We start from the raw sequence: 23,239 nt of genomic DNA, 5'->3' as shown, positions 1-23,239 counted from the left end.
GAACTGAGGCTCAAAGAGGTTACCTGCCCAAGGTTACACAGTTAACAACCCATGTCTGTCTGACTCTCACTTTTAAAGTACAGGAAATGAGCTACTTTTTTTCTAACGGTCTTTAATTCTATGATTTATAATCTACAACTCTACCACCCTCCTCACTCTGCTTGGGTTTCTAAACATCGATTGGAACTAGGCTGAAAAATCACACTTAATCAATAGGTGCCACCTAAACCAGGATTTGGTAATTCTAGAAATTTCTTAGGCTTGAGGCTTGTATCAAACAAATCATTTCCTCACTTTTGTAAATGTGAGATTCTAGGCTCAGAGCTCACAGTTAGTGCCCAATAAATATTAGTTGAATAAACAAATCAATAAAAATCTTGTAAAGCAAACATGCAAGGCCAATACGACCTTTCCTTTCTGTGAAGAAAACATTTCTTCTACTTAAATCTAAATAAAGCACTTTGCTCCTGGAATAAGCAAACAGACATTCCTGACTTCAGAGCCCGGCGTGTGATTTGTCCTTCTGAACTTATTTGAGTTCAAAGGAATAGATCACCTCGACTTGGTGTATATTTCAGCTGCAATAAGTCCTGAGCAACTAGTTAAATCTAATTGCAAAATATGATTTAAAAATGCCTTTTGACATACAGCTAGCAAACATATGAAAAAATGCTCCACATCAATAATCATCACAGAAATGCAAATCAAAACCACAAAGAGACACCATCTCTCACCAGTCAGAATGGCAATTATTAAAGAGTCAATAAACAACAGACGTTGGCAAGGCTGCCAAGAAAAGAAAACACTTATACACTGCTGGAGGGAATGTAAATTAGGTCATCCGCTGTGGAAAGCAGTTTGGAGAGTTCTCAAAGAACTTAAAATGGAACTACCATTTGACCCAACAATCTTATTACTGGGTATATAACCAAAAGAAAATCACTTTATCAAAAAGATTCATGCACTTGCATGTTCATTGCAGCACTATTCGCGATAGCAAAGACATGGAATAAACCTATGGGCCCATCAATGGTGGATTGGATAAAGAAAAATGTGGTACATGTACACCATGGAATATTATGCAACCATAAAAAGACTAAGATCATGTCCTTTGCAGTAACATAGATGGAGCTGGAGGCCATTATTCTAAGTGAACTAATGCAGGAATAGAAAACCAAATACAACATGTTCTCACTTGTAAGCTGGAGCTAAACACTGGGTACTCATGAACATAAAGCTGGCAACAATAGACACTGGGGACTACTAGAGTGAGGAGGGAGGGAGGAGGGTAAGAGTTGAAAAACTAACTGTTGGGTACTATGCTCACTTCTGGGTGATGGGATAATTTGTACCTCAAACCTCAGCATTATGCAATATACCTAGGTAACATACCTATACATGTACTCCCTAAATCTAAAATAGAATTTAAAAATAAATAAATAAAAGTGACTCTTTGGTTTATTCACATGTATTTAGGCCACATGCACAATTACTTTAGATGCAAAAGAGTGAGAGTATCTGCAAAATGGGATAATAGTTCCTATTTCACAGGGCTGTAGAGAATTGCATGGCACAATCTATGTAAGCATTTAGCCCTGTGCCAGATCAGAGTTGATGCCTATATGGTAACTGCTATTATCATCATTTGTTGTTGCCACTGTTGCTATTGGTTTCACAGTAGGGGATGACTGATACACTGAACTATTAGTTGGCCCATCCCAACCTCCCAGCCAAAGCATCCTTGCTAACATCTGCCCCTATTTCCAAAAAGGACGGAGGCTGAGGTAAACTATTGGAACACGTTTTACAGGTTCCACATCCTTTCTTTCCCCCTAGGGAAGTGGTTTTACCCTTTTCTTTGGAAGTTGGAACGCCTTTATCAAATGAAACTGTATGAAAAAACTCTCAATATATTAAACAAATAAATTGGGAGTTGCCCCAGTTAAAGCTAGGGAGGGAGGCCCAAAATGCGTGCCCAGGTGGCCTTTCTGTTATTCAACACTCCTGTCTCCCTAACCCCCAAGCCCATTTCCACTGTCTTAAGGGCTAAAATTGTGATTGACTTGGAGTGCAAGTGGGGATTCATGTTTAACATTTTGAGAGCTTTACCTTTCAGATTCTTGGGTTTATTTTTTGTTGTTGTCCTCCTCTAGCACCCTCAGCATTTCATTGTATTAAAATTGCTAGAATTCTAACCCTGGAATCTCATTATCCTGGGATTTATGGCATCCAGGGGTATAAAATTGCTATAAATTACTAATCCACAGAGGTTAAAGATCCTAAAACTCTAGAGCACCAGCTGCTAACTAAAAATGAATCTTTCTCCTCACCTCCCCTCCCCACTTACCGCACATGTGCAATTATGTAATGTGTGTATGTGTGTGTGTGTGTGTGTGTTTGTGTGTGTGTATATATATATATATATATATATATATATATATATGCATTTCCCTACCCTGTACCCTGGTTCTCTTGTCATAAAATGGTAATATACTCTCCTACCACACTTACCAACCCCCTAAACCAAATATGTTGTTAGGTGGTTGGAACTCCCTGCTCTGACAAATAAGTTACTGGTTTGTGCAACTTCTAGCCTTTGCACAACCTTCAACTCGAAGGCACAAATTTGGATACTAACCTGCAAATTAAAATTTAGCACCTTTTCCCCAGCTCTGTCTTAGCACCCCCAACATATTTCCGCACCCCAGTTCTGATGGTTTTCCGTATTCTAACAATTTAAAATTCTACGGGTATAAATATGAATCTCTCCTTCAAGAGATCTCAACTTCCTTCAAGATTCATCTGTTAAAGCTCTCTTATTGCTCACTGCTGGGTTGAGAACAGTAGTCCTCACTCCCATTCATTCAAACCTCCCCTGGTTCAAGTCCTACTAGTTCCTAGTTCTCAGACTCTGGGTAAGTAATTTAGTTTCTTTGTCATTTAGGATTAAAGGAGGACTAAATGTATATAGTTCTGGCATACAGTGATTTCCCAATAAATATTAGCAATAATGATAATTATTATTTAGTTGATTATTTCCTAACATATTCATTAAGTTCTCAAATGCTAGTGTGTGAATCATAAGAAAGCTCTGTGAGTATCTGGGAGTTTTTAAGATATTTGATGTTTCAAAATTCATAACAAAAAAATGACAATTACCTGAGAACAGCTAATTCAAATATCACATATACTTCCTTTTAGCTAGAATTATATCAACTTGTAATTACATTGGATATCACATGATGATTAAAAGCTTTCGTTAGCAGTTACATGTATTTTTGCTTAATAAAGTACAATAAATAAATTATTAACAAATATAGTTCAATCATCAAAATTATTTATAATCTGGGGTTTACAAAGACAAATAATTGAAGGGATCTTGGTGAAGTTGGGAAGCACTCTCCTTGTAATAACTGAAGCACAGTAGTGTATACCCCCAAAGAAACAATCTTCATGCCAACCATGTTGCACTGATTCCCAAAGATGAGCTTTGCAACAGCCTGGGGTATATCAAAATATCTCCATGCATATATATTTACAAAATAAAACTTTAATTCACTTTAATTTTTAAAAGTTGGTGTCATTTTTGTTCCATATGAAATATAAAGTAGTTTTTTCTAATTCTGTGAAGAAAGTCAATGGTAGCTTGATGGAGATAGCATTGAATCTATAAATTACTTTGGGCTGTATGGCCATTTTCACAATATTGATTCTTCCTATCCATGAGCATTGAATGTTTTTCCATTTGTTTGTGTCCTCTCTTGTTTCTTTAAGCAGTGGTTTGTAGTTCTCCTTGAAGAAGTCTTTCACATCCCTTATAAGTTGCATTCCTAGGTATTTTATTCTTTTTGTAAAATTGTAAATAGGAGTTCACTCATTATTTGGCTCTCTATTATTGATGTATAGGAATGTTTGTGATTTTTGCGCACTGATTTTGTATCATGAGACTTTGCTGAAGTTGCTTATCAGCTTAAGGAGATTTTGGGCTGAGATGATGGGGTCTTCTAAATATATAATCATGTCATCTGCAAACAGAGACAATTTGACTTCCTCTCTTCCCATTTGAACACCCTTTATTTCTTTTTCTTGCCTGATTGCCCTGGCCAGAACTTCCAACACTATGTTGAATAGGAGTGGTGAGAGAGGGCATCCTTGTCTTCTGCCGGTTTTCAAAGGGAATGCTTCCAGTTTTTGCCCATTCAGTATGATATTGGCTGTGGGTTTGTCATAAATAGCTCTTAATGTTTTGAGATATGTTCCATCAATACCTAGTTAATTGGGAGTTTTTAGGATGAAGGAGTGTTGAATTTTATGGAAGGCCTTTTCTGCATCTACTGAGATAATCAGGTTTTTGTCACTGGTTCCGTTTATGGGATGGATTACATTTACTGATTTGTGTATGTTGAACCAGCCTTGCGTCCCAGGGATGAAGCTGACTTGATGGTGGTGGATAAGCTTTTTGATGTGCTGCTGGATTCAGTTTGCCAGTATTTTATTGGGGATTTTCACATCAATATTCATTAGTGATATTGGCCTGAAATTTTCTATAGCCAGGACAATCCTAAGTGAAAAGAACAAAGCTGGAAGCGTCATGCTACCTAACTTCAAACTATACTACAAGGCTACAGTAACAAAAATAACATGGTACTGGTACTAAAACAGATATATAGACCAATGGAATAGAACAGATACCTCAAAAATAATGCCACACATCTACAACCATGTGATCTTTGACAAACCTGACAAAAACAAGCAATGGGGAAATGATTCCCTATTTAATAAATAGTGTTGGGAAAACTGGCTGGCCATAAGCAGAAAACTGAAACTGAACCCCTTCCTTACACCTTACACAAAAATTAAGTCAAGATGGATTAAAGACTTAAACATAAAACCTAAAACCATAAAAACCCTAGAAGAAAACCTAGGCAATATCATTCAGGAGATAGACATGGGCAAAGACTTCATGATTAAAACACCAAAAGCAATGGAAGCGAAAGCCAAAATTGACAAATAGAATCTAATTAAACTAAAGAGCTTCTGCACAGCAAAAGAAACTATCATCAGAGTGAACAGGCAACCTACAGAATGGAAGAAAGGTTTTACAATCTACCCATCTGACAAAGGGCTAATATCCAGAATCTACAAGGAACTTAAACAAAATTTACAAGAAAAAAAACAAACAATTCCATCAAAAGTGAGCAAAAGATACGAACAGACACTTCTCAAAAGAAGACATTTATGCGGTCAACAAACATATGAAAAAAAGCTCATCATCGCCGGTCGAGAAACGCAAATCAAGACACATGCACACGTATGTTCATTGTGGCACTATTCACAATAGCAAAGACTTGGAATCAACCCAAATGTCCATCAGTGACAGACTGGATTAAGAAAATGTGGCACATATACACCATGGAATACTATGCAGCCATAAAAAAGGATGAGTTTGTGTCCTGTGTAGGGACATGGATGCAGCTGGAAACCATCATTCTTAGCAAACTATCACAAGAACAGAAAACCAAACACCGCATGTTCTCACTCATAGGTGGGAACTGAACAAGAGATCACTTGGACTCGGGAAGGGGGACATCACACACCGAGGCCTATTATGGGGAGGGGGGAGGGGGGAGGGGGTGGGATTGCATTGGGAGTTATACCTGATGTAAATGACGAGTTGATGGGTGCTGACGAGTTGATGGGTGCAGCACAGCAACATGGCACAAGTATACATATGTAACAAACCTGCACGTTATGCACATGTACCCTAGAACTTAAAGTATAATAATAAAAAAAAAAATCACAATGAGATACCATCTCACACCATTTAGAATGGCGATCATTAAAAAGTCAGGAAACAACAGATGTGGGAGGGGATGTGGAGAAATAGGAATGCTTTTACACCACTGGTGGGAGTGTAAATTAGTTCGACCATTGTGGAAGACAGCGTGGCTATTCCTCAAGGGTCTAGAAGCAGAAATATCATTTGACCCAGCAATCCCATTGCTGGGCATATACCCAAAGGGTTATAAATCATTCTACTATAAAGACATGTGCACATGTATATTTATTGCAGCACTATTCACATTGGGTTGGAACCAACCCAAATGCCCATCAATGATAGACTGGATAAAGAAAATGTGCCACATATATACCATGGAATACTATGTAGCCATAAAAAGGATGAGCTAATGTCCTTTGCAGGGACATGGATGAAGCTGGAAACCATCATTCTTAGCAAACTAACACAGGAACAGAAAACCAAACAACGTATGTTCTCACTCATAAGTGGGAGTTGAAAAATGAGAACACATGGACACAGGGAGGGGAACATCACACACCAGGGCCTGTTGAGGGGTGGGGTACTAGAGGAGAGATAGCATTAGGACAAATACCTAATGTAGATGGCGGGTTGATGGGTACAGCAAACCACCATGGCATGTGTGTACCTATGCAACAAACCTGCACGTTCTGCACATGTATCCTAGAACTTTAATTAAAAAAAAGAAAGAAAGTCAGTGTCATGCAGCACTATAGGATGTAAGGATGCCAAAACTCTAACAAAGATAGGGGTTAAAATTCCTAAATCTCTGGTGTATTGGGTCTGGTGTGCTAAAATGAGCAACACTGTCAATTTGATTTTTATGCTAAACATTTAATTACATTGATCCCTATTAACACTCCACTCCAGTTATATTAAAGCCAGATTCCTGAGGAAGAACATGATTTTATGATAGGTATTGTTTTTATTCCAAATCTCAGTCCCTCAGATACCACAAAGTAATCATGCATTATCAGGACTCAAAGGAAAATAGAGAACATCCAGTTTAACTTTCTCATTACAAATGAGAATTCTGAAGCCCAGAAAGCAGGAAGGATAGACCCATGATAACATAGCAAGTAAGTAACAAAGGTCTCCTAACTTGAAGTTAGAGATCTTTCAGTTAACTATACTATGATTAAAGAATACTAAACCAACAGATTTCTCAACCATTGGGACCCATCATCAATTAAAATGTGATAAGTACTTCTGGGTTCTTGGCATCACATCAGATGCTTTATTAACAGTCTCTCCCTGACATGACCAAGCGCTTACTACTCAAATGGAAACACTGGCATCTAGCCTGAAGGGTCCAGAAAGAAACAAACAATTCACAGTTATCCCTTTTCCTCATAAAGTAAGTCAGTTTCATTATCAGGAATCTTGACGAGGTTTTGATGTTTCCCACCAAGTGCCAATGTCAAGCCATGACCATGAATAGTTGCAAAAGCAGCAACGTGGTAGGACTAATAATTTAGATAAGTCACTTTGATTTCACCATGGAAATGGATTAGAGGAAAAGAAGGGCAAAGAAATGAGCTTAGGAAAAAGCTCATATACTGGGAGAAAACAAAAAGGGCAAGAGGTCTAAAGGCTCAATGAAGTCCAAGAAGAGTCTGGTAGGAATAAGAATCAGGGAGCCAGAAAGATAGGCAAAATTCCCATTAAGGTTTTACAAATACAAATCCGCTGCTAATGAGGTCATAGGCAGGGATTAAACTCCAGATAGGATGGTTATTTTTTACATGTACTCCTATTGCTGCTGCTGCTATAAAAAGGCTATTTCACTTATTGAGCAATATTCTCTGCAACTCTGTAATGATCTCACTTAATGCCCACCCTGTACAACTCTATGAGATAAATTAGATTCTCCTCACTTTGCAAATGAGGACATTGAAACAAAGAAATGTTAAGTAGGTTGCCTAAGGTTACACAATCAGCAGCTGAGCTTAAAAATGCATTACTTTGTCTCCACAGCCCATGTTCTTAATCACCATTTCATGTTTTGCCATAGATCTTTAGCATTTTTACCTCAGTGCTAAGGGCAATTGTGGTACTTCTCAAAACTCATGTTTGTACCTGTTATGCTAAGCCGCCTCCCCAAAATGTTTATCTTGCCTTTAATTTTCTACTCACTTTGTCCACAAGCCATTTAGTTTGTCCCACGACATGGTATGTCTTATTTCTTTGGTATAACCACACACAGGTTGTTGTTCTGTTTGCCGACTCAATTAAGATTGGTCATGTGGCTGAAAATGCACTGCTGTTTTTAGAAATAGACTTTATCTTTTGCTGAATATTTAAAAAGTTACTACTTGTAGGCTCCTATCTAGGTATTGTCTCACTATATTTGTGCACCTGACATAAAGACATACAGATTATATATCTATATTTATATTTGTATGTATATAGCTTGATACTACCATATAGTTACTTGTTTTGTTGAGAGATATGTTCTTTGGGGCTCAGGAATGGTGTTACCATCACATGTAATAACTTTTCCAAAGAGAGAGTTCTGGCGTTTTCCTTTGTGTAATTTACTTCTAAAAAATGCATCTCTAAATTTAAAAAAGAAAATTATGTAAAAATCATGTTATCTCAGTACTGCTCTAAGTACACAGAATGTAGCTGGGGCCAGATGGTATAGTCTTTAATTACTAAGATTATAAATCAGAACAGGGAATTTTCTGTTCTTTAGCTAGGGCATGACTTTTCTCAGAGTATTCATGGTCATCTAATTTTAAAGAGAGCTGTAACACATTATGGGTGTGGGGCCAGGGAGCTTGGTGGGTTATAGTCCAGTGATAATGAGGCCACAATTACAAGACTTAATCCCTGGAAAGGCCAGATAACTCTCGGCTACTCACTCCAACATTAAATCTAAGCAGCTGTTTCACAGTGTGTGCCATTGGATTCAAGAGGCCTGGACAGGAAAGGGGGCAGGTGGCTTAAAACAAGCTCATTACTGTGGCTGGAAAAAACAACTTAACGTGCAAACTCTGCTAATGGTGTTTGATTGAGTGGCATCATCTTTCTTTACAAGGGACAGCACACAACACAGTGCATTTAAGAGCATTAAGTAGAACAAAGAGCACCTTCCATTGCTCCATAAACATTGTTCTTCACAAATGCTAATGTATTTCCAATCTCCTACATCACAAGGCCTTTTATAGAGCTCAGACTACATCTATTTAGTGCTTCATAGCAGTGTTCTACCTTGTGTGGCCCAAAATAGATCCGATGAAGAAGCAAATACTTTTGGGGTGGGTGGTCCTACCCAAAGAATCACTTCTATAAGCACACTAGACACCGCTCTTGCCCATAGTTTCCTGAACAACCAAAAAAAAAAAAAAAAAAAATCAGAGGTTTTATTCTCAGCACTCTGAGTTCTATGGTACACACTGCTTTGTCAGGTTCTCTAAATGATACTGTTATTCATCAAGTCTTTTAAGAAATAAGTTTCAAAGCTATTCATCTTCAATATGAGACTTTCATGTTACAGTAAGAAGAAAGGGACTTCTCACTGAGTAGCAGAGATAAGTCTGAAAAATACCTAATATTATATATTTAGTTTCTGAAATCTTAAAACTAAAACTAATTTAGAGAGATGGGGACTGAGGGCTTGATTACACATGAGCTAGTAGCAAAATTTGTTTGCAATTATTGATGAATTGAACATATCGTCATTCTATATAATGATATGATTGACAAAGATCCAGATGTTAGACAAAATTCCTTTGCTGAGATATATATCTATGTGTACGAGAAAAATGATTTCAAGAAATGCTCTCATTGTCACTTTCTGTCAAACATAGCTGCATAGTTAATCTAACCTATGGAGAGATATAACATGCAACAAAGATACTTTGGCATTATAAAGACATGGACTACATTGGCTAATTAATTCTTCAGGATAGCCTTTTGTTTTGCCACATGCTTTCTTGTTAGAGTTCCTTTCTTATTTATTTTCCTTTTTAAAAAAGTCAGTGTGGGAGTGTTTTTATTATAGTACTATAATCCCAAATAAGTGAATACAGCTGTGTTGGCAAAGGTGCAGGCAAACCGGCACTCTCATACATTGTTGATGGTGTGTTAAATAAACAAATCTCTATGGACAGTAACTAAGAAAGAAAAATGCACGTATCCTTTTACATAACAATTCCACTTTTAGGAATCTATTCTAATGGTAAGTTTGTATAAAATGGTTTACTTGTAAGGATCTTTACAGAAGCCTTGTTTATAATAGCAAAACATCAAAAACAAATTAAATGTCTATGCCCATTTAGGGCCTAGTTCAATAAATTTTGGTACATTCAAATAACAAAACACTGTGCATCTGTTTAAAAAGTATGAGGTACAAACACAGAACCATCTCTAAAACACAGAAACACAATAAAAAAGGAGATATATAGTATGTTACCACTTGTGCTAAAAATATACCTACAACAAACATACATGCATGCACAGAAATGCACCATATATATCCAAATACAAGATAAGGATTTCTCCTCCCAATTTTTCCTCACAAAAATGGAGCTGCCTTATATGCAAGTTCTTATAAAAATCTTTCATGTACTTGGTACTTATCCATATTCATTTATTTTTAACTATAAAATACAGTTTGGAAAGGACATATTAGGTTGATATCTTCTCAATTAATGATAGTTTTGGATGCTCATAGAGAGTACCTGTCAGAATTACAAAGAAAGGATGTGAATAAGTTATTTTGGATGGTATGACTGCATAACTGCAAGTGTTGGATGTCGTAAACAAGCTATTAAAAGACCTCTGTCATAACCAATGCAGTGAAAGGGGCTCCCATTAGCTAAAGATGAAATAGTTTGACCACCATAAACAATAATGGATGCAACTCAGTGAAACATATTGACAATATAAAATTTTAAGACTTTATAAAGATATTTAATAAAATTCCCCTACTAAAAATATCAAAATACCCCTCATCGAACACTTTCATATGTAACTCCATACTAACTCTTTATAATGAAAGCTGGCAGTTTAAAAAGCAAGCATTTCGCCAGGCATGGTGGCTCTCACATGGAATCCCAGCACTTTGGGAGGCTGAGGTGGGTGGATCACTTGAGGTCAGGAGTTCAAAACCAGCCTGGTCAACATGGTGAAACTCCGTTATCAACTAAAAATACAAAATTAGCTGGGCATGGTGACACACACCTGTATTCCCAGTTACTCGACAGGCTGAGGCAGGAGAATCCCCTGAATCCCGGAGGTGGAAGTTAGAGGAGCAAGTTAAATGACAACAAATGAAACTAACAGACAAATCCAGAAAGTGACACATTTTACAAGACAATAACCAGTTTCTTCAACAAGATGATGGTAGTGGAAAAAGAAAGGAGACTGCTTCAAGGTATATAGAGTTATGATACACAACATTTGCAACATGTAGATCTCCTTTGGATGTTGATTTGAACAAATCAATTATAAAAATAGCGTTTTGTTGCAAGTGGAGAATTCTGATTATAGACTGGGAGTTAAATGATATGAAGCAATTGTTAATTGTTTGTAGATGTTATGATGGCATTGTGATTTTATTAAAAATTGTTGATAAATGTTTAATCTAAGTGATAAGAATACAGGAGTTCCTGTGTTATTTTCCCTATTTTTGTGTAAGTATGACAATTTGTAATAGAAATTTTTAAAAGTCACATACTAGATAGTAGATATATGTCTTGAAGACCTAAATATACACCCACAGGACAAGTTCAAAAAACAATAATCTTAATGTTATATGAATGGGTAATTGTGACTAGGAATAAATATCCAGGAATAGAATTATATCTGGGTTCAATATCTCAAATATCCTAGATGGAAGCCAGGCAATATATTTGAATAACTGGATGAAGACTCAAAAATAATCTCTAGTGATTACAAAAAGAATGATGTTAAAGACACATAAGAAGATTTTGAATTATATCATTCGTGAAATATGAGAGTAGAAAAATCTCTACAAAATAATATTTTATATAAGTGGTTTTAAATATGTAAATGAAAGTAAATTAACAATCATCATAAGTAGACTTCAACCATATATATATATATAGAGATATATCTACATACATATATATCTATATATCTATCTATATATATAAAACAGTTTATGTATTCAGGTGAATCAAAAAACTTTTTAAAATTATCTTATTGTGTTACCTTATATTTGAGCATATATGCTGGGGCAGTGTTGCAGACCTTAGGGATACGAAAGTGAATGAAACCTACAGTCTGAAGTAAGTATTCATTCAAACAAAACTTCTCATAAATCTATTCATTAAATTCCTATACCGTCTAATGTCACTCTCAAGTGTACCCTCCTCTAAGAATCTATCATATCCCCTCACTGGCTGTAAATAATTTGTTCTTCCTCTCTGTCCACAGAGCTCTTTGTAATTTCTTCACGATACTTATTATATTCTGTTCTATATAATAGCAACATATGAGTGTGTCTCTCATCCCTAATAATAACTAGCATTTACTGAGCAATTAACGATGTGCCATGTACTGTGCTAAGGACTTTAAATGGCTTCTCTTATTTATTTTTACAACCTTATGAGATACGTGCATTCTGCTTACAATGGATGAGAAAACCGATGCTTAAGGAAATTAAATAATTTATCTACAGCCCTGAGTTCAGAATCCTGTCTCTTTCTTTTTCTTCAAGTTTTTCAAAAATTCTCCCTTTATTTGTCTACATTCCTCAAAGTTTCAAGCAATTTTACATGTCTAGACAAGCTAAGATATAAGTGGTGAATACATGCTGGCACAGATATAATCTGTAGGATTCAGAAAAACAAAAGACAGAAAAGGTCAATTAGGACCATGCCAGCCAAAGAGGGATTCATATGAGAGATGACAGTGAAGATGAGTGTGTGAATAAAATATAGGGGAAAGGTACATTACTGGGGGTAGGTGTTCATCTTATTTCTTGATACAACTCTTCTTTTCTCCCTGTCAAATATTCAATGGGACCACAAGTATAGAGGTCACTGTGAACTCCCAGAACCTGATTCTTAACTGCTACTCTAGATTACACATAGTAGGCACTCATTAAAGGTTCACTGATGTTAAAAAGATACTTGTTAAACCGGATCCTCTGAGCTGCTTCCTCAAAAATATTTTTCTATTATAATGTCGAAGAGAAAAGACAATATGAACCTGAAAGAGAAAAAAGGCCTGTTTTTCAGTGCATTCTCATTTAAGGAAAGACCCTAACCTGAATTCAAATACATTAATGAGAAATCCGTGAGGACAGCTGTCAACGTTGTAAATTCAGCCCTCTGTTATATAGCTATTGCTTATTCAGGAATTACACAGGGTTGCCAATGATAGCCGTTGACTGAAATAAATATTTGATTTTGTTGTCTCATTCTACCTCATTTATTAAACAAGTGATTTTATATAACTATTCTAGAAAGTAAAGATTCTCAAGTCCGCACCAGATATATTTCTGACAAACTCATGTTGTTGAGTTAATGATAATTTTGGGGTACCTGACTTTTTTTTCTTTCTTTCCTTATTTTTTAACTTTGCATACATTTGTTCAAAATGTCTGGATTTGGCGGCCAATTATAGAACACTTTTCACAGCAAACCCAGTGAAACAATGTCATTTTTAGCCTTCAACTCACAGCTATGGCCTCAAATGATTAGACATGTGATTCTGAACTTGATTTATGGAAGATGGAGCCCAATTCTCTGGCCCCAGGCCTGAATGCTGGGATGGCAGAAACCCATGCTGGAGAAAAATTTAGTTTTCCAAGTAAATGAGGGTGATTAATGGAGAGACTCTTCTCAAATCCAGCTCCTGAGAGTGAGTGAACTGTTGTGCTCTCTGAAATTGAGAATAGGATACTGGGGCTGATTATCCCTAACACCAAATGATTATTGACAACAATTTTGAATGGCACTGTAATAATAGGTAAGGCAAAAACAATTAAAAATACAGATTTAATTTTAAAAAACTCTATACATTGAGAGTAGAGACTAGTTTATATAACTTAGGCCAGTAATTAATGAAAACAAAATCAGTTGAAAGTAATTTAAGTAAAAAGAAAATTAATATAAGTGGGAGGTGGTTTTTTTTTTGTTGTTGTTCCAGAAAGAAAAAAGTCAACTTTTTGTCAACTGAGGGAAAACAATCTACTAAGATCAAAAAAATAAAATTAGCAAATTAAATAAATGATAAAATCATAGTAAATAGATTTAAGCCAGTAGATTATATCTTGAATACATCTTGATTTTACATTATGACCATTTGGGTTGTGGGGTGTGTGTGAAAATGGGCAGTAGAATGTGAAGCCAACATGCTTGAAGAAGACAGATATGCAGCACACACAAATACCCAGAGAATAAAGGAATCAGATGTGATGAGGCCGACCAAGTCATTGTGAAAGACAAAAATATGAAGACACACTGAGGAAAAACAGGGAAAGACAGACAGACACAGGAGGAGCAAGATAGGCATGTACATACACATGTAAATACAGAGGACAGAGGAAAGGGATAGTTAGAAAGACAAACATTTTCTTTTTTATTTTTTAAATTTTACTTTAAGTTTCGGGATACAAGCGCAGAACATGCAGGTTATAGGTATACGTGTGCCATGGTGGTTTGCTGCACCTATGAACTCAACATCTAGGTTTTAAGACCCGCATGCATTAGCTATTCGCCCTAATGCTCTGACTCCCCTCGCCCCCCCATCCCCTTTCCAGCCCCGGTGTGTGTTGTTCCCCTCCGTGTCCATATGTTCTCATTGTTCAACTCCCACTTACGAGTGAGAAGATGCGGTAGAAAGACAAACAATTTTCATTAGCTCAACAAATATTTATTGAGGCAAAAACAGGCCCACAGAGATGGAGTTGGCAGACAGCTTTGCAGTTCTTTGAATCTGGCCAAAGTGAATCTAGCTGTTGATCATAACTGCACAAAATTGTTTTTGAGGGCCCACTAAGTGCAAAAGCACTGTGCTAAACACTGAAGAAGACAAAAGTAGAAATACAATAGACTCCATACCCTCTAAGGACATATTAAAAAGTTGTGTTGGGCCTATGAGTGAACTATCTGCTACTTTATCATTCTTTAAAATGATGAACTTGCTGGGAATTTAAAATAGACCTTTCTGCAGTGGCAAGCAGGATTTATGCTTCGATTTTTCATTTTAGATTATGAAGACTGTACAAAGAGACTCAGAGATAGAGAACTTTCCTTTTCATCTTTAAAAGTCACAGGCATAAATAATAGCCAAGAGAGGAAATCTCTTTGTTACACAAAGTTGCTTGGTGGCCTGATCTTTGTTCTTGGCAAAATTAGTCTTGTTTCATTACCTAGTATCTGGGAGATATCTGAAACCATCTTGTACTTTTTCCTTTTAAAATTTAATGCTATTTTTGGCTCAGTTGGCTTTTAGTTGGAACAATCAAGACAAAATTATAACATCTCCCACTCTCCAAAAAACAACCATGGAAAAACACTTTACGAATAAATAAACAACTCCCAGTTAAGGCTACAACTAGAGCATTACTGCCTATTAGAAATATAATATGAGCCATGAGCCACGAGCCATATTTTAAATTTCTTAGAGCTACATATTTAAAAGTTTTTAAAAGGTGAAATTAATTTTCATAATATATTTTCTTTAATCCAATGTATGCAAAATATCTCAACATGTAATCAATAAAAATGTATTAATGAGATATTTTACATTCTTTTTTCATACTAAGGTTTTGAAATCAGGTGTGCCTTTTATACTTATAGTACATCTCCTTTTGGACTAGCCACATTTCAAGTGCTCAATAGCCAAATGTGGTTACTGGCCACCGTACTGGACAACAATGATTTGGAGTATTACTTCTAAGTGGATTGAATATCCTTTCCCTTCCTATTGTTAGCTCTACCAGAGACTCAACCAGATGAAAATAAAATCTAAAAGCCAACTTTTGTTTTCTAAGTCCCTTTAGTACATAATACTGTCTTTTTGCAATCTGTCTGGTGGTATTTACCCTTTAGGCATGAAGAAGGAGAGTTGAGGTTTGTATATGAACATGGGAAGGTATAGTTTTCTTACTTAAGTAAAACAACCAGTCCACCAGAAGTAGACAGGGAAAATTCCTGGTGGGAGAAAATGGCTCTAGAAGCTGGCCCCGCTCTGCACTTGGTTGAATTGAGTAAGCTTGCCTCAAGGTTCTTCTGGTACCCTGTATCCCTCTGTCAAGCACTTATCAGTGTAGACTGTAAGTTCCTTGAGGGCCCACACCATCATTACCCATCTCTGTCTCTCTAGCACCTAGCATAGTGCCTGGAACATAGTGCTCAAGAAATATCTGCTAAACAAATGAATTCACATAAATTCAGTTTCTTGTGTGCACTAGCCACATTCCAAGTGCCCCATAGCCACACACAGCCAGTGGCTACCATATTAGACAGCACAGATATAGAACATCTCTATCATCACAGTAAGTTCTATTGTTTATCACTGTTTTAGAATGAGTAGAAATATTAATTTGACCCATTCGGTGACAGGGAGCTTCTAGAAACCACAAAACTCTTCTTTTTTGTGAGCAAATGAGAATACATTTTAGCTCCCTGGAAAGTTCAAATATAATGTCATTATGGTTTTGACTGGAAGAATAAACTTGGCCATGCATTTCTTCCTGAGTTTGTCTCCCTTAGGGTCTTCTCATCTTGATTCCCGCCAGGCACAGTTTCCATGAGTGCCTCTCCTATTCTCTAGCCCAAATGTCTAATGAATGCTTTCCCTTATTTCCTGAGATATACTGTCAATTTCAAAAGAAACTTTAGTACAAAAGCTAGGGGGGAAAACAAAGAAAATATAAAATCATGAAAAACAATCAAGCTTATATGTGATATATACTTTTTTGAACCTAAGTATGCCAGGAAAAGCAGTGTGGTTCTTGAAGAAATTCTACCTTCTCTTATCCTAAAATAATGAGATTGTAATGGCTGATGGGCTAGCACAATTTTGCAAGTATATTGGCTGTAACCCTTTGTCTTCAGCCCCTTGCCTCAGCCAGGAAATGTCTGAGGTGACATCTTTGTTTCTGACATACAGTAGTTGGTGTCCCTGAATATGTGTCTCACTCCTCATTTAACGGTGTCCATTAAGAATATTCCATTTTCCTTTAAATAAAACTTATCCCTGTTTCAAATGCTGTTGCCTGCTCAGATCCACCTGCCTAGTTTCACCTTGAGGCCTGAGAGACATGCATGAGTACAGCTGACTTGCAGAACTGGTGACTCCTGCCTTCAGCCTTAGTGAATAATCTAATGCAATGGTTCCCATGTCTTGCTGATTATCAGGATTATCTGAGGAACTTTTGCAAAGTTCAGATCACTGAACCCCACTCCAGACTTCTAAATCAAATCTTTGGCAGTGGGGCATAGGAATCTTTATCTTTAACAAGTATACTAAGTGAAAATGATGCACTAGGTCTCATTTAGGGATTATTGTCTGTTTCCTCCATACTCAGTCAACTCTGCCTACCTCTGGATCATTCCATAAGGACATTCCCCACCCTCACTTTGTCACTCTACATTTTGACAATAAAACAGGATCTTAATCATACCATCCATGGAGCTGTAGGGGGAATTGCGATAAAGGGGGTTTTTATGTAAGCTAGAAGTTTCCATAACCCTACTGCTTTTTCTAGAGAAATCTGTTTGAATCTTCTAACTACATAGGATCAAAATGTCCCCACAGAATTTACTGTCAGGCCAACAATGATGAAGATTTCAGCAGGATGTGTTCCTAGGTTAATGAACAGTCAGCCCTCCCCCTGAAAGGCCAATACTGAGAATGCAAGACACAAATATAATCTAGGAAATGAGAAGCATAATTTATGCAAAACCCAAGCTCTTACTGAATTTTAATTTTAATGTATGTTGCTTGTACTCATCTTTTTATATTTCAAATAACAATCACTTACCCTTGACCAATTTTTTCAAATCTTGTGTATTTTTTCTTTGGGTCCCCAACACTCACAATGCTTCCTAAGAGACAGGTGGGGAGAGAAGAAAAGAGGAGGAGGTGGAAGAGAGAAAGAGAGAGAGAGAGAGAGAGAAATGGAAATTGATTGACTGTTTTTTAATTTAATAATGAAAATTAAGATGCCAGAGTCAGTGACAAATAAAACATTAGACAAATACTCCCATGTGATTTCTATAATTTATATAAAATGATACTTTCTACTTATTAAAATAACAAATAATTTTATAGTAATTAAAGTAGTAATAATAACTCATTTTGCTTATATTCAACATTACTGATATTTGGAAAACAAAACTTGTCACAACCCAACATCTATAAAAAGTTCTCATGATACTATATATTAGGATATAATAACCATCTAAGAAAGGGATGGAGCTGGAGGTCATGATCCTAAGCAAACTAATGCAAGAAAAGAAAACCAAATACTGCATGTTGTCACTTATAAGTGGCACTTATAAGAGCTAAACAATGAATACACATGAGTATAAAGATAGGAACAATAAACACAGGGGATCACTAGACAGGGGAGGATTGGGAGAAGGGCTGAAGAACTACCTATTGGGTAGTATGCTCACTGCCTGGCTGTAGGCATCATTAGAGTCCCAAGCCTCAGCCTCACACAATTTACCCATGTAACAAACCTGCATGTGTACCCTTTAATCTATAACAGAAGTTGAAGTTATAAAATACAAAAATGTGCTCAGTCTCCGGAAAATACACATTAAAACCAGAATGAGTTAACACTACAGACTGATAAGAATGGCTAAAATTGAAAGGGTTGTCAATACCAAATGTTATCAATGATGTAGAGCAATTGGAACCCTTGTGCACTGATGCTGGGTACATAAATTGGTATAATTGCTAAAAAACAATCTAAGAACTTATCCACACTATTTAGTAAAATCACTATCTTCTCTGAATTGAAGTTAAGCACTATGCTATATCCAATTCTGCTGGACAAATATCTATTGAGTATTTACTATGTACCCAGTACAGTGCTAAGGGTGTGGGGATGGAAATGAGTCTAATGAAGAACAAAGTATGATCATAAAGTAATGAGACCCATGCATTTTCAAAACATACATTTCTGAACCTAGGACACTGTTAGTGCTCCAAAGATTTGAACAGATTTACTGACATATGATTTACGTACCATAAAGTTCAATGACCTAGAGTGTGTAATTGAATGTTTTTAACATATTTACTGAGTTGTGTAAATGTCATCATGATCTAATTTTAGAATGTTTTCATTATTCCAGAAAGAAACCTTGTACCTGTTACTTGTTAGCAGTTACTCCCCATCCTCCCTCAGCTTGCCAAAACATACCTCGGCAACCACTAATCTACTTTCTGTTTCTATAGATTGCTCCGAACATTTTTAGTAAGTTTATAAGCTACATAAGAAAACTATTAATTGATCATATTTGGCTCTTTAAAAATATTAGTTTTGCTATTTCAAAAAAATCCAATCCATCACTCAGAGGATGAATACTTGCTATGACTCAGAATAAATACCACAGAAGTGGCATTGACTCCTCAATGCAGTGTTCAAATAGGTCCAGAAAAAACTTGGGATTATAGAACCATCATGGGAATAAGGGTGCAGCTTCTCAAGGGTACTACTTTGAAGGGCATCATTTATTTGGATGCCTCTGGCCCACCTTTCTTTTTGGAAGCAAACATGTCAGTATTATTACCTTTGAGTTAGTTATATCTTACTAACACATAGTACAAATAAGTGTACGGTTGGTTGGTAAGACAAGATTTTCACATATGAACTAATCAAGAGATCTGTAGATTCTATCCTCTAGTTGTCACTCGTATTCATACTCTTCTCTCTATGCCCATGGCCACTGTTATTGTTCGGGCCTTCAATACTTCTTATTCAAACAATTGTGCCAGTCATAACCTACTTATAGACTCTGCTTTCTCTAGTTCCTCTTACACCACGCCTTTGGAAAAGGGTGACCATATTATTCATAAAATGAGACTGTCCTGGACAGACTGAGATGTACAATAACTCTATATCAGAATGATTTTGCTCCACTGTTCATGATTCCTCAAAAGCTCCTGCCCACTGCAAGATCAAATCCAATTTCTGTAGTTAAACAGAGAAGGCCCTTCACCATTCAGCATCATCTGGCTCCTATCTAACCAGTCTAGCTTTATATTATTCTTTTTCTCCCCCCTTACTACTTTATATCCTAGTAATGCTATCACTATCTAGTGCTTAGGTCTTTGCATGTGCTCCCCCTTTTCCTTTCCTATCTAACCCATGAATTCTTGTCATTTAAATAAAATCTCAAATTATCCACCTCTATGAAGTCTTCTCTGATCATTTCACTGAGACTTACATGCTGCTTCTCGAGGGCAGGAACTTTGTCTTTTCATCCCTGTAACTTTGGAGCCTAGAACAGTGGCTGCTACTAAACAAATATTTGTTGATTAAATGAATAAGAACAAGAAAATATGTATTTAAGTGCTCAATTATATGCTACAGATAATACTTCATGCTAATTTATACAATAGTCTATTCTCTTTTATATGCTAATTATATGCTACAGATAATACTTCATGCTAATTTATACAACAGTCTATTCTAAATTAAGTAGACAACTTAATTTAGACCTAACAGTAGATAGCATACCTTGAGAAAAATAATCAGTTAAACATTTCACGCATGGATTACTCATCAAGTTGTTGTTTTTTTTTTTTTTAATGAAAGTTCACTTTTCAATTAAGTTAAATAATACTTAGCTAATATATGGGTTGTTATAATACTTTTTCTTTTGTATTTCCCCTCAGTCAGTAGTACTGTCAGTCCATCTACTCATTAGCCTGAGTTAGAAATCTATGAGTCATCATTGACTCTTACTTTGTCTCTTACTATCACTTATCACATGCAGTTGTCCACCAAGGGCCTATATCTTGTTACCTCCTAGACATCTTTTGAATGTGTTCCTTCCTCATTACTACTGCTTTAGTTGGGCTCTCATTATCTTTTCCCTGGGTTATTCCAACAGCCCCCTAGCTAGACTCCTAGTCTAGCTGCTGCCCCCTCTGGTCAAGGCTCTACATCTCTATCAGGATCCTCTAAGTGCAGACCTGATGATGTGATTCTCTGGTTCAGGATTACTTGATAGCTCCCTAACACCTACAGACGAAAGCCAAAACTCCTTGGCAATGCAAGGTTCCTAATCTGGCTCCCGCTTCATTCTCTTCTCATCATTTACCACTTCCTCACTAGAACTTCATGCTCTGAGCATAACAAACTAATGGTAGCGCATGATCAGCTCCTGCTTAAAAGTTCAGTTTCCTCTCCTACAATGCCAGTGTCACCATATACCATCAATTCTTTATTCAAGTAACACCGAATAAGTCAGAGTTCCCAGACATATGCCTTCAAGTCTTCTTTACATGCCATTCGCTGCCTGAAATGTCCTTCCCATATTTTCTCTGTGGCAAGTTCCTAGTCATGCTTCAAAACTTTGTTTAGATGTTGCCTCTTCTAGGAAGCTTTCTCTGATCCCTTTGAATAATTAACAGCTTCACTTTTCTATGCTACTACTGTATCTTCTCTCTCTCTCTGGCCCTTGCTCTCTCTCTCTCTGTACTTAATATATCAGATGTCTATATCTATCTATTTGGAACTTTGACTTGCAAGAATTAGAACTGAAGGGTTCCATAATCATCTGGCATCCATTCAATGTTGTATCTATGGCTAGAAATATACCTGATATACATGATAGGAATTCCACAGTTCTTCCTGGTTCACTTAAGGTCTTGGTCACAATGTAACACTTGTGCTGAGTTACTCTCTGTACTAAGCAGTCATCTGCATAGGTTCCTTTGTGTGTGCATGGTATTTGATATCGCCTTTTAGACTATGTCTTAAGGACAAGGAGCCATGTCTTATTCATCTCTGTATCTTCAGTGCCTCCTCATACAATGCCATGTGTAGAATATATTGAATACTCAATGAATATTTTCCAAATTACAGTAAAATACAATTAGTTATTTCCGTTTGTAAATGCCCCATGGTTTAAGGCAAGGGTTGGAGAATATATTTTACTTGAGCTGTATCTATAGAATGCCACCAATTTAGCAATTTCTGAGTTGGCCTTTTATTTTTCAACTTATCTAAAAGATTTCTATATAACTGAGAGCCATCCTTATTCAAATTAGCTATTAATGGGCAAGGGCCTGGACTTTTTTATTTTAATGAAATGATTTTAAAGTCATTTGAAGCCATAATTTTATTAAGCAGTTTATAGTCTTCTAAAAGTTTTACTATTAAGTTGCTAAGCAAACTTTTTTCCATATAGAAAAAGCAAGTAAGCTTCAGCCCAAGTCACTTTCTGAATTATAACCCATTCCAATTGGTGGAGTTCAGTTAATGTGGCTTTATGGTAATAAATTATTCAACCTTTATTTCCATGTTATGCAGGGGAAAAAAAACTGGAAATAAATCCTTTCACAAGGATTACCAAAAGACAACCATTTTGATGAGATTCCACTTCTGAACTTAACTGCTATTCAAATAAAATGGTGTCTCCACACCCATTGCCCTTCACAGCAGAGTGTGTGCTGCCATCTACTGATGTTAGGTAAGTATACTAGAGGCCTTGTTTACCATTCTCAAATCACAAAACAAGTTTTTAAAGTTATCTTTTCCATTAGTTATTATAATTTGCTTTTGTAAATTATGATAGATAAAAAACACTGTGACACAGTAGGGAGAAAGTTTTTAAAAATCAGCAAATCAAAATCAAAAGAAAAAAAAGCAATACCAGAACAATTTCCTACCAGAACTTCCTAAATAAGAAAGAAACTATTCATTTTAAAGTACAGGTTTTAAGAACACTAAATACTTGCATTTGAAAATAGCATTTATGGTTTCAGTTCAGTGACAGAAAAGCCCATCAATATATTTTCTGACTAAGTGAACTCCCACCATTAAAAGATTATCCTTTTAGCAAAATGAAGATTTTGATTTCTGAGAAAAAGTAAAATAATTATCTAAACTGATATCAGTTCTATATGAGGGTGAATTAGGAAAAAGGCTTTGAGTGAGGAATGCTGAGGGAGGCGCGAGGCAAGGAGTCGGTGATTGTGGGGCCCAGAGGAAGGAGATTGAAGACAAATTTCCTGTATTACACAACTTTACTGACAGTCACTGGCTTTTGAAATTTGTCACTAAAATGTGGGCGTTTCCTTTTTTATTATACTTTAAGTTTTGGGGTACATGTGCAGAACGTGCAGTTTTGTTACATAGGTATACACGTGCTATGGTGGTTTGCTGCACCCATCAACTTGTCATCTACATTAGGTATTTCTCCTAATGCTATCCCTCCCCTAGCCCCCCACACCCCGATCCCAGTGTGTGAC

The 23,239-nt window shown here is 36.4% G+C and overlaps 1 protein-coding gene across 6 annotated transcripts in view; it reads right to left on the bottom strand.

Moving 5' to 3' along the window:
* Positions 1 to 23,239, bottom strand: part of PAK3 (p21 (RAC1) activated kinase 3) — a 285,291-nt gene that overhangs the window by 31,369 nt on the left and 230,683 nt on the right. For all 6 annotated transcript variants that reach the window (XM_045383866.3, XM_045383855.3, XM_074029472.1 and 3 more), the window contains one exon: positions 17,790 to 17,853. In XM_045383866.3, coding sequence (XP_045239801.1) covers positions 17,790 to 17,853 — 64 coding nt within the window. The remainder of the gene's footprint in view (positions 1 to 17,789; positions 17,854 to 23,239) is intronic.

Source organism: Macaca fascicularis, chromosome X (assembly GCF_037993035.2).
Source record: "Macaca fascicularis isolate 582-1 chromosome X, T2T-MFA8v1.1".
Taxonomy (NCBI): domain Eukaryota; kingdom Metazoa; phylum Chordata; class Mammalia; order Primates; family Cercopithecidae; genus Macaca; species Macaca fascicularis.
Note: the sequence above shows the minus strand (reverse complement) of the source record. Positions and strands in the feature narration are given on the sequence as shown.